Genomic DNA, 13955 nt, shown 5'->3' with positions numbered 1-13955 from the left:
TAGGTCCCCCTGTGTGGTTCTGGGATTTTTGCTCACCGTTCTTGTGATCATTTTGACCCCACGGGGTGAGATCTTGCGTGGAGCCCCAGATCGAGGGAGATTATCAGTGGTCTTGTATGTCTTCCATTTCCTAATAATTGCTCCCACAGTTGATTTCTTCAAACCAAGCTGCTTACCTATTGCAGATTCAGTCTTCCCAGCCTGGTGCAGGTCTACAATTTTGTTTCTGGTGTCCTTTGACAGCTCTTTGGTCTTGGCCATAGTGGAGTTTGGAGTGTGACTGTTTGAGGTTGTGGACAGGTGTCTTTTATACTGATAACAAGTTCAAACAGGTGCCATTAATACAGGAACGAGTGGAGGACAGAGGAGCCTCTTAAAAAAAGAAGTTACAGGTTTGTGAGAGCCAGAAATCTTGCTTGTTTGTAGGTGACCAAATACTTATTTTCCACCATAATTTGCAAATAAATTCATTAAAAATCCTACAATGTGATTTTCTGGATTTTTCTTTCTCAATTTGTCTGTCATAGTTGACGTGTACCTATGATGAAAATTACAGGCCTCTCTCATCTTTTTAAGTGGGAGAACTTGCACAATTGGTGGCTGACTAAATACTTTTTTTCCCCACTGTATGTTCTGCGTTTTTGATACAAAGATCTACTGTACTAGTTGTTCAGACTCTGTACATAAGTATTAGTGAATACTCTGAAGCACCTTTGGCAGTGATTACAGCCTTGAGTCTTCTTGGGTGTGACGCTACAAACTTGGCACACCTGTATTTGGGAAGTTTCTCCCATTTCTTCTCTGCAGATCCTCTCAAGCTCTGTCAGGTTGGATGGGGAGCGTCGCTGCACAGCTATTTTCAGGTCTCTCCAGAGATGTTAGATCGGGTTCAAGTCCGGGCTCTGGCTGGGCCGCTCAAGGACGTTCAGAGACTTGTCCCGAAGCAACTCCTGCATTGTCTTGGCTGTGTGCTTAGGGTCGTTGTCCTGTTGGAAGGTGAACTTTTGCCCCAGTCTGAGGTCCTGAGCGTTCTGGAGCAGGTTTTCATCAAGGATCTCTCTGTACTTTGCTCCATTAATCTTTTCCACAATCCTGACTAGTCCCCCAGTCCCTGCTGCTGAAAAACATCCCCACAGCATGATGCTGCCACCACCATCCTTCACCGTAGGGATGATGCCAGGTTTCCTCCAGACGTGACGCTTGGCATTCAGGCCAAAGACTTCAATCTTGGTTTCATCAGACCAGAGTATCTTGTTTCTCATGGTCTGAGAGTCTTTAGGTACCTTTTGGCAAACTCCAAGTGGGCTGTCATGTGCCTTTTACTGAGGAGTGGCTTCCTTCTGGCCACTCTTCCATAAAGGCCTGATTGGTGGAGTGCTGCAGAGATTGTTGTCCTTCTGGAAGGTTCTTCCATCTCCACAGATGAACTCTGGACAATTCCTTCGACCTCATTGCTTGGTTTTTGCTCTGACATGCAGTGTCAACTGTGGGACCTTATATAGACAGGTGTGTGCCTTTTTCTAAATCATGTCCAATCAATTGAATTGACCACAGGTGGACTCCAAGTTGTAGAAACATCTCAAGGATGATCAATGGAAACAGGATGCACCTGAGCTAAATTTTGAGTCTCATAGCAAAGGGTCTGAATTCTTATGTAAATAAGGTATTTCTGTTTTTTGTTTTTTTGTGTTAAAATTTCAAACATTTTCGCTTTGACATTATGGGGTAATGTGTGTAGATTGATGAAGAACATTTTGTTTTTAATCCATTTTTTAATAAGGCTGTAACGTAACAAAATCTGGAAAAAAGTAAGGGGTTTGAATACTTTCCGAATGCACTGACTGATGTTATGTCTCACTCTATTCCAGTGGCGGTATGAACACGTTGACCATCTCGTCATTGGTCGCAGCAGCTGTCATCATCATGATCAGTTTCATCTGTTGCTGCGTGTGTCCCTGCTGCTGCTTGTACAAAATGTGCCGGAAGCCCAGACGTAAGTCTCCTTGACAACATGAATCCTAGCATGTTTACTCCAAGACTGATTTTTAGATTTTAAAAAGTGTAATTGCTACTGCAATTTATTTTAAAATTTTAAACTTATGCTTGCCGTTACTCTGGACCCTGATCTCTCTTTTGACGAATATATCAAGAATATTTTAAGGGCAGCTTTTTTCCATCTTCGTAACATTGCAAAAATCGGAACTTTTTGTCCAAAAAATATGCAGAAAAACTAATCCATGCTTTTGTCACTTCTAGATTAGTCTACTGCAATGCTCTACTCTCCGGCTACCCGGATAAAGCACTAAATAAAGTTCAGTTAGTGCTAAACACGGCTGCTAGAATCTTGACTAGAAGCAAAAAAAATGTGATCATATTACTCCAGTGCTAGCCTCTCTACACTGGCTTCCTGTTAAGGCCAGGGCTGATTTCAAGGTTTTACTGCTAACCTACAAAGCATTACATGGGCTTGCTCCTACCTGTCTCTCTGATTTGGTCCTGCCGTACATACCTACACGTACGCTACGGTCACAAGACGCAGGCCTCCTTATTGTCCCCTCGGGCTCGTGTGGTGGAGGAGATCTTCCTGGGCTATACTCAGCCTTGTCTCAGGGTAGTAGGTTGGTGGTCTGTTGATATCCCTCTGGTGGTGTGGGGGCTGTGCTTTGGCAAAGTGGGTGGGGTTATATCCTGCCTGGTTGGCCCTGTCCAGGGGGTATCGTCGGACGGGGCCAGTGTCCCCCCCGTCTCAGCCTCCAGTATCTATAATGCAAAAGTCTATGTGCCGGGGGCTAGGGTCAGTCTGTATCGTCGGACAGGGTTTGTTTGTGTCCGTCCCCCGTCTCAGCCTCCACATAATTCTCCTTTCTTATCTGGTGTCCTGTGTGAACTTAAGTATGCTCCCTCTAATTCTCCCATCTCTCTCTCTGTCTTGCTCTCTCTCTCTCTCCCTCTCTCTCTGTCTTGCTCTCACTCTCTCTCTCTCTCTCTCTCTGTCTCTATCTATGAACGTTAGAACATCTTGAAGAACGATCTGGCCTTAATTGCCCTGTACTCTTATAATCTCCACCCGGCACAGCCAGAAGAGGACTGGCCACCCCTCAGAGCCTGGTTCCTCTCTAGGTGTCTTCCTAGGTTCCTGCCTTTCTAGGGAGTTGTTCCTAGCCACCGTGCTTCTACATCTGCATTGGTTGCTGTTTGGGGTTTTAGGCTGGGCTTCTGTTTAAGCACTTTGTGACTGTATAAGCACATCCGCTGATGTGAAAAGGGCTTTATGAATAAATTAGATTTGATGATACAGGAAGTGGGTCGACCGCTCCCACGTTGATCCCGGCCGGCAGGCGGTGATGGGGCGTGTCCCAAATGGCACCCTATTTCGTTTGTAGTCCACTACCTTGGTCAAAACAAGTGCACTACATAGGGAGTAGTGCCATTGGGGAAGCAGTCAAACAGTGACAGGCCCAGCTCTCCCTGGACTGGGGCACGAGGGTTGATTCTGTAAGCCACTTCCTCCTTACAATGGAACAGAAACCTACTGGATGGAACCTAACCTTTTTAGAGGAACAGAACATATCTTCCTCTTTTTGAGTTCTGGAAAAGAGAACTCAAAATCATTTCTGTATTGCTAAACATGCAAAAAACACGGATTTATAGTTAAATTTTCTGAACATTTCTGATTCATTCAACTGAATGATTAAACATGACATCACCATTTGTATAGTCTAAGAGTGTATTTATTTAACCTTTTTTTTATTTTGGAACGCAAACACAAAGATTGGCGTAGGTACATTGGTAGTTAGAATGGTGTATGTACATTTGGGAACTGGCAGCATTGAGTAAGAGTGGAATGTTACCAGTTGTTTGGCAACATTTGTATAAATAAACCCGCCCTATAAATGTGTGTAAGCCAGTGGTGTTATGGCACAGATATCCTTCTGAAAACTACCCAGTGGTGTTATGGCACAGATATCCTTCTGAAAACTAGCCAGTGGTGTTATGGCACAGATATCCTTCTGAAAACTAGCCAGTGGTGTTATGGCACAGATATCCTTCTGAAAACTATCCTGCGCTGACTGGGGTTTCTCACCGCTCTTTCTGATCATCATGCTGTGTTGCTGCTGCCCACACACACACACACACACACACACACACACACCCACCCACACACACCCACACCCACACCCACACCCACACCCACACCCACACCCACACACACACACACACACACACACACACCCTCTCTGCTAGCTAGCTCCTGTCTCTGAGTATGACTTGTATCTGTCAGACGACCCCTCAGCTTCCGCCTACACATTTTAGGATTTTACTCTCTGGTTAACACTGAGGTATTCAAAACACACTGGGACTCTTCTCATCGAACTAGCGAACCAAACAAAGGAGATGTGAACTGTCTGAGTGTAAAGGTCTGTGTAGTGGCTTCAAACAAATGGCTCTAATAGCCTGCTTTTCTGAAATGTATTCCTAAATGTTTTTTTTCTAATATTTTTACTTTGCTCTCAACTACCCTGAGAGCAACCCAGGTATACCTTTACAGGGTACCCGATGCCAATATACCAGGGTACCCTATACCAATATACCAGGGTACCTGATGCCAATATACCAGGGTACCCTATGCCAATATACCAGGGTACCCTATGCCAATATACCAGGGTACCCGATGCCAATATACCAGGGTACCCTATACCAATATACCAGGGTACCCGATACCAATATACCAGGGTACCCTATACCAATATACCAGGGTACCCGATACCAATATACCAGGGTACCCGATGCCAATATACCAGGGTACCCTATACCAATATACCAGGGTACCCGATGCCAATATACCAGGGTACCCGATGCCAATATACCAGGGTACCCGATGCCAATATACCAGGGTACCCGATGCCAATATACCAGGGTACCCTAGACCAATATACCAGGGTACCCTAGACCAATATACCAGGGTACCCGATGCCAATATACCAGGGTACCCTATACCAATATACCCGATACCAGGGTACCCGATGCCAATATACCAGGGTACCCGATGCCAATATACCAGGGTACCCGATGCCAATATACCAGGGTACCCAATGCCAATATACCAGGGTACCCGATGCCAATATACCAGGGTACCCGATGCCAATATACCAGGGTACCCGATACCAATATACCAGGGTACCCGATACCAATATACCAGGGTACCCGATGCCAATATACCAGGGTACCCTATACCAAAATACCAGGGTACTCGATACCAGGGTACCCGATGCCAATATACCAGGGTACCCTATACCAATATACCAGGGTACCCGATGCCAATATACCAGGGTACCCGATGCCAATATACCAGGGTACCCGATACCAATATACCAGGGTACCCTATACCAATATACCAGGGTACTCGATACCAGGGTACCCGATACCAATATACCAGGGTACCCGATGCCAATATACCAGGGTACCCGATGCCAATATACCAGGGTACCCGATACCAATATACCAGGGTACCCTATACCAATATACCAGGGTACCCTATACCAATATACCAGGGTACTCGATACCAGGGTACCCGATACCAATATACCAGGGTACCTGATACCAATATACCGGGGTACCCGATGCCAATATACCAGGGTACCCTATACCAATATACCAGGGTACCCGATGCCAATATACCAGGGTACCCTATACCAATATACCAGGGTACTCGATGCCAATATACCAGGGTACCCTATACCAATATACCAGGGTACTCGATACCAGGGTACCCGATACCAATATACCAGGGTACCCGATGCCAATATACCAGGGTACCCTAGACCAATATACCAGGGTACCCTATACCAATATACCAGGGTACTCGATACCAGGGTACCCGATACCAATATACCAGGGTACCCGATGCCAATATACCAGGGTACCCGATGCCAATATACCAGGGTACCCTATACCAATATACCAGGGTACTCGATACCAGGGTACCCGATACCAATATACCAGGGTACCCGATACCAATATACCAGGGTACCCGATGCCAATATACCAGGGTACTCGATACCAGGGTACCCGATACCAATATACCAGGGTACCCGATACCAATATACCAGGGTACCCGATGCCAATATACCAGGGTACTCGATACCAGGGTACCCGATACCAATATACCAGGGTACCCTATACCAATATACCAGGGTACTCGATACCAGGGTACCCGATACCAATATACCAGGGTACCCGATACCAGGGTACCCGATACCAATATACCAGGGTACCCTATACCAATATACCAGGGTACCCGATGCCAATATACCAGGGTACCCTAGACCAATATACCAGGGTACCCTATACCAATATACCAGGGTACCCTATACCAATATACCAGGGTACCCTATACCAATATACCAGGGTACCCTAGACCAATATACCAGGGTACCCTATACCAATATACCAGGGTACCCGATGCCAATATACCAGGGTACCCGATGCCAATATACCAGGGTACCCTATACCAATATACCAGGGTACCCGATGCCAATATACCAGGGTACCCTAGACCAATATACCAGGGTACCCTATACCAATATACCAGGGTACCCTATACCAATATACCAGGGTACCCTATACCAATATACCAGGGTACCCGATGCCATATACCAGGGTACCCTAGACCAATATACCAGGGTACCCTATACCAATATACCAGGGTACCCGTTGCCAATATACCAGGGTACCCGATGCCAATATACCAGGGTACCCGATGCCAATATACCAGGGTACCCGTTGCCAATATACCAGGGTACCCGATGCCAATATACCAGGGTACCCGATGCCAATATACCAGGGTACCCAATGCCAATATACCAGGGTACCCGATGCCAATATACCAGGGTACCCGATGCCAATATACCAGGGTACCCGATGCCAATATACCAGGGTACCCGATACCAATATACCAGGGTACCCGATACCAGGGTACCCGATGCCAATATACCAGGGTACCCTATACCAATATACCAGGGTACCCGATGCCAATATACCAGGGTACCCGATGCCAATATACCAGGGTACCCGATACCAATATACCAGGGTACCCTATACCAATATACCAGGGTACTCGATACCAGGGTACCCGATACCAATATACCAGGGTACCCGATGCCAATATACCAGGGTACCCGATGCCAATATACCAGGGTACCCGATACCAATATACCAGGGTACCCTATACCAATATACCAGGGTACCCTATACCAATATACCAGGGTACTCGATACCAGGGTACCCGATACCAATATACCAGGGTACCCGATACCAATATACCAGGGTACCCGATGCCAATATACCAGGGTACCCTATACCAATATACCAGGGTACCCGATGCCAATATACCAGGGTACCCTATACCAATATACCAGGGTACTCGATGCCAATATACCAGGGTACCCTATACCAATATACCAGGGTACTCGATACCAGGGTACCCGATACCAATATACCAGGGTACCCGATGCCAATATACCAGGGTACCCTAGACCAATATACCAGGGTACCCTATACCAATATACCAGGGTACTCGATACCAGGGTACCCGATACCAATATACCAGGGTACCCGATGCCAATATACCAGGGTACCCGATGCCAATATACCAGGGTACCCTATACCAATATACCAGGGTACTCGATACCAGGGTACCCGATACCAATATACCAGGGTACCCTATACCAATATACCAGGGTACTCGATACCAGGGTACCCGATACCAATATACCAGGGTACCCGATACCAATATACCAGGGTACCCGATGCCAATATACCAGGGTACTCGATACCAGGGTACCCGATACCAATATACCAGGGTACCCGATACCAATATACCAGGGTACCCGATGCCAATATACCAGGGTACTCGATACCAGGGTACCCGATACCAATATACCAGGGTACCCTATACCAATATACCAGGGTACTCGATACCAGGGTACCCGATACCAATATACCAGGGTACCCGATACCAGGGTACCCGATACCAATATACCAGGGTACCCTATACCAATATACCAGGGTACCCTATACCAATATACCAGGGTACCCGATGCCAATATACCAGGGTACCCTAGACCAATATACCAGGGTACCCTATACCAATATACCAGGGTACCCTATACCAATATACCAGGGTACCCTATACCAATATACCAGGGTACCCTAGACCAATATACCAGGGTACCCTATACCAATATACCAGGGTACCCGATGCCAATATACCAGGGTACCCGATGCCAATATACCAGGGTACCCTATACCAATATACCAGGGTACCCGATGCCAATATACCAGGGTACCCTAGACCAATATACCAGGGTACCCTATACCAATATACCAGGGTACCCTATACCAATATACCAGGGTACCCTATACCAATATACCAGGGTACCCGATGCCAATATACCAGGGTACCCTAGACCAATATACCAGGGTACCCTATACCAATATACCAGGGTACCCGATGCCAATATACCAGGGTACCCGATGCCAATATACCAGGGTACCCTATGCCAATATACCAGGGTACCCGATGCCAATATACCAGGGTACCCTATACCAATATACCAGGGTACCCGATGCCAATATACCAGGGTACCCTAGACCAATATACCAGGGTACCCGATACCAATATACCAGGGTACCCTATACCAATATACCAGGGTACCCTATACCAATATACCAGGGTACTCGATACCAGGGTACCCGATGCCAATATACCAGGGTACCCGATGCCAATATACCAGGGTACCCTATACCAATATACCAGGGTACCCGATGCCAATATACCAGGGTACCCTATACCAATATACCAGGGTACCCGATGCCAATATACCAGGGTACCCGATGCCAATATACCAGGGTACCCGATGCCAATATACCAGGGTACCCTATACCAATATACCAGGGTACTCGATACCAGGGTACCCGATACCAATATACCAGGGTACCCGATGCCAATATACCAGGGTACTCGATACCAGGGTACCCGATACCAATATACCAGGGTACCCTATACCAATATACCAGGGTACCCTATAACAATATACCAGGGTACTCTATACCAATATACCAGGGTACCCTATACCAATATACCAGGGTACCCTATACCAATATACCAGGGTACCCTATACCAATATACCAGGGTACTCTATACCAATATACCAGGGTACCCTATACCAATATACCAGGGTACCCTATACCAATATACCAGGGTACCCTATACCAATATACCAGGGTACCCTATACCAATATACCAGGGTACCCTATACCAATATACCAGGGTACTCTATACCAATATACCAGGGTACCCTATACCAATATACCAGGGTACCCTATACCAATATACCAGGGTACCCGATACCAATATACCAGGGTACCCGATACCAGGGTACCCGATACCAATATACCAGGGTACCCGATACCAGGGTACCCGATACCAATATACCAGGGTACCCGATACCAATATACCAGGGTACCCGATGCCAATATACCAGGGTACCCTATACCAGGGTACCCTAGACCAATATACCAGGGTACTCGATACCAGGGTACCCTATACCAATATACCAGGGTACCCGATGCCAATATACCAGGGTACCCTAGACCAATATACCAGGGTACCCTATACCAATATACCAGGGTACCCAATGCCAATATACCAGGGTACCCGATACCAGGGTACCCTATACCAATATACCAGGGTACCCGATGCCAATATACCAGGGTACCCTAGACCAATATACCAGGGTACCCTATACCAATATACCAGGGTACCCGATGCCAATATACCAGGGTACCCGATGCCAATATACCAGGGTACCCTATACCAATATACCAGGGTACCCGATGCCAATATACCAGGGTACCCTAGACCAATATACCAGGGTACCCGATGCCAATATACCAGGGTACCCTATACCAATATACCAGGGTACCCGATGCCAATATACCAGGGTACCCTAGACCAATATACCAGGGTACCCTATACCAATATACCAGGGTACTCGATACCAGGGTACCCGATGCCAATATACCAGGGTACCCGATACAATATACCAGGGTACCCGATGCCAATATACCAGGGTACCCGATGCCAATATACCAGGGTACCCGATGCCAATATACCAGGGTACCCTAGACCAATATACCAGGGTACCCTAGACCAATATACCAGGGTACCCTAGACCAATATACCAGGGTACCCTAGACCAATATACCAGGGTACTCGATACCAGGGTACCCGATACCAATATACCAGGGTACCCGATGCCAATATACCAGGGTACCCGATGCCAATATACCAGGGTACCCGATGCCAATATACCAGGGTACCCGATGCCAATATACCAGGGTACCCGATACCAATATACCAGGGTACCCGATGCCAATATACCAGGGTACCCGATGCCAATATACCAGGGTACCCTATACCAATATACCAGGGTACCCGATGCCAGTATACCAGGGTACCCTAGACCAATATACCAGGGTACCCTATACCAATATACCAGGGTACCCGATGCCAATATACCAGGGTACCCGATGCCAATATACCAGGGTACCCGATGCCAATATACCAGGGTACCCGATGCCAATATACCAGGGTACCCGATGCCAATATACCAGGGTACCCGATACCAATATACCAGGGTACCCTATACAACCGTTATGGAAACATGCCCAGCCCTACATGCATTTCCTGTATGTGATGTACAGTCGTGGTCAAAAGTTTTGAGAATGACAAAAATACTAATTTTCACAAAGTCTGCTGCCTCAGTTTTGATGATGGCAATTTGCATATACAGTGAGGGAAAAAAGTATTTGATCCCCTGCTGATTTTGTATGTTTGCCCACTGACAAAGACATGATCAGTCTATAATTTTAATGGTAGGTTTATTTGAACAGTGAGAGACAGAATAACAACAAAAATATCCAGAAAAACGCATGTCAAAAATGTTATAAATTGATTTGCATTATAATGAGGGAAATAAGTATTTGACCCCTCTGCAAAACATGACTTAGTACTTGGTGGCAAAACCCTTGTTGGCAATCACAGAGGTCAGACGTTTCTTGTAGTTGGCCACCAGGTTTGCACACATCTCAGGAGGGATTTTGTCCCACTCCTCTTTGCAGATCTTCTCCAAGTCATTAAGGTTTCGAGGCTGACGTTTGGCAACTCGAACCTTCAGCTCCATCCACAGATTTTCTATGGGATTAAGGTCTGGAGACTGGCTAGGCTTCTCCAGGACCTTAATGTGCTTCTTCTTGAGCCACTCCTTTGTTGCCTTGGCCATGTGTTTTGGGTCATTGTCATGCTGGAATACCCATCCACGACCCATTTTCAATGCCCTGGCTGAGGGAAGAAGGTTCTCACCCAAGATTTGATGGTACATGGCCCCGTCCATCGTCCCTTTGATGCGGTGAAGTTGTCCTGTACCCTTAGCAGAAAAACACCCCCAAAGCATAATGTTTCCACCTCCATGTTTGACGGTGGGGATGGTGTTCTTGGGGTCATAGGCAGCATTCCTCCTCCTCCAAACACGGCGAGTTGAGTTGATGCCAAAGAGCTCCATTTTGGTCTCATCTGACCACAACACTTTTCACCCAGTTCTTCTCTGAATCATTCAGATGTTCATTGGCAAACTTCAGACGGCCCTGTATATGTGCTTTCTTGAGCAGGGGGACCTTGCGGGCGCTGCAGGATTTCAGTCCTTCACGACATAGTGTGTTACCAATTGTTTTCTTGGTGACTATGGTCCCAGCTGCCTTGAGATCATTGACAAGATCCTCCCATGTAGTTCTGGGCTGATTCCTCACCGTTCTCATGATCATTGCAACTCCACGAGGTGAGATCTTGCATGGAGCCCCAGGCCGAGGGAGATTGACAGTTATTTTGTGTTTCTTCCATTTGCGAATAATAGCACCAACTGTTGTCACCTTCTCACCAAGCTGCTTGGCGATGGTCTTGTAGCCCATTCCAGCCTTGTGTAGGTCTACAATCTTGTCCCTGACATCCTTGGAGAGCTCTTTGGTCTTGGCCATGGTGGAGAGTTTGGAATCTGATTGATTGATTGCTTCTGTGGACAGGTGTCTTTTATACAGGTAACAAACTGAGATTAGGAGCACTCCCTTTAAGAGTGTGCTCCTAATCTCAGCTCGTTACCTGTATAAAAGACACCTGGGAGCCAGAAATCTTTCTGATTGAGAGGGGGTCAAATACTTATTTCCCTCATTAAAATGCAAATCAATTTATAACATTTTTGACGTGTTTTTCTGGATTTTTTTGTTGTTATTCTATCTCTCACTGTTCAAATAAACCTACAATTAAAATTATAGACTGATCATTTCTTTGTCAGTGGGCAAACGTACAAAATCAGCAGGGGATCAAATACTTTTTTCCCTCACTGTACTCCAGAATGTCATGAAGAGTGATCAGATGAATTGCATTTAATTGCAAAGTCCCTCTTTGCCATGAAAACGAACTTAATCCCAAATAAACATTTCCACTGCATTTCAGCCCTGCCACAAAAGGACCAGCTGCCATCATGTCAGTGATTCTCTCGTTAACACAGGTGAGAGTGTTGACGAGGACAAGGCTGGAGATCACTGTCATGCTGATTGAGTTAGAATAACAGACTGGAAGCTTTAAAAGGAGGGTAGTGCTTGAAATCATTGTTCTTCCTCTGTTAACCATAGTTACCTGCAAGGAAACACATGCCGTCATCATTGCTTTGCACAAAAAGGGCTTCACAGGCAAGGATATTGCTGCTAGTAAGATTGCATCTAAATCAACCATTTATCGGATCATCAAGAACTTCAAGGAGAGAGGTTCAATTGTTGTGAAAAAGGCGTCAGGGCGCCCAAGAAAGTCCAGCAAGCGCCAGGATCGTCTCCTAAAGTTGATTCAGCTGCGGGATCAGGGCACCATCAGTGCAGAGCTTGCTCAGGAATGGCAGCAGGCAGGTGTGAGTGCATCTGCACGCACAGTGAGGCGAATACTTTTGGAGGATGGCCTGGTGTCAAGAAGGGCAGCAAAGAAGCCACTTCTCTCCAGGAAAAACATCAGGGATAGACTGATATTCTGCAAAAGGCACAGAGATTGGACTGCTGAGGACTGGGGTAAAGTCATTTTCTCTGATGAATCCCCTTTCCGATTGTTTGGGGCATCCGGAAAAAAGCTTGTCCGGAGAAGACAAGGTGAGCGCTACCATCAGTCCTGTGTCATACCAACAGTAAAGCATCCTGAGACCATTCATGTGTGGGGTTGCTTCTCAGCCAAGGGAGTGGGCTCACTCACATTTTTGCCTAAGAACACAGCCATGAATAAAGAATGGTACCAACACATCCTCCGAGAGCCACTTCTCCCAACCATCCAAGAACAGTTTGGTGACGACCAATGCCTTTTCCAGCATGATGGAGCTCCTTGCCATAAGGCAAAAGTGATAACTAAGTGGCTCGGGGAACAAAACATCGACATTTTGGGTCCATGGCCAGGAAACTCCCCAGACCTTAATGCCATTGAGAACTTGTTGTCGATCCTCAAGAGGCGGGTGGACAAACAAAACCCCACAAATTCTGACAAACTCCAAGCATTGATTATGCAAGAATGGGCTGCCGTCAGTCAGGATGTGGCCCAGAAGTTAATTGACAGCATGCCAGCGCGGATTGCAGAGGTCGTGAAAAAGAAGGGTCAACACTGCAAATATTGACTCTTTGCATAAACTTTATGTCATTGTCAATAAAAGCCTTTTGACACTTATGGAATGCTTGTAATTATACTTCAGTATACCATAGTAACATCTGACAAAAATATCTCATAACACTGAAGCAGCGAACTTTGTGAAGACCAACACTTGTCATTCTCTCAACTTTTTGACCACGACTGTATAGTGTGATGTGGTGAT

General features: G+C 46.3%; 1 protein-coding gene across 2 annotated transcripts in view; it reads left to right on the top strand.

Annotated features, from left to right (window-relative positions):
* Positions 1-13955, top strand: part of LOC121556598 (protein shisa-4) — a 34627-nt gene that overhangs the window by 16311 nt on the left and 4361 nt on the right. For both annotated transcript variants that reach the window (XM_041870480.2, XM_041870479.2), the window contains exon 3: positions 1869-1993. In XM_041870480.2, coding sequence (XP_041726414.1) covers positions 1869-1993 — 125 coding nt within the window. The remainder of the gene's footprint in view (positions 1-1868; positions 1994-13955) is intronic.

Source organism: Coregonus clupeaformis, unplaced genomic scaffold (genome assembly GCF_020615455.1).
Source record: "Coregonus clupeaformis isolate EN_2021a unplaced genomic scaffold, ASM2061545v1 scaf0006, whole genome shotgun sequence".
Lineage (NCBI taxonomy): Eukaryota > Metazoa > Chordata > Actinopteri > Salmoniformes > Salmonidae > Coregonus > Coregonus clupeaformis.
Note: the sequence above shows the minus strand (reverse complement) of the source record. Positions and strands in the feature narration are given on the sequence as shown.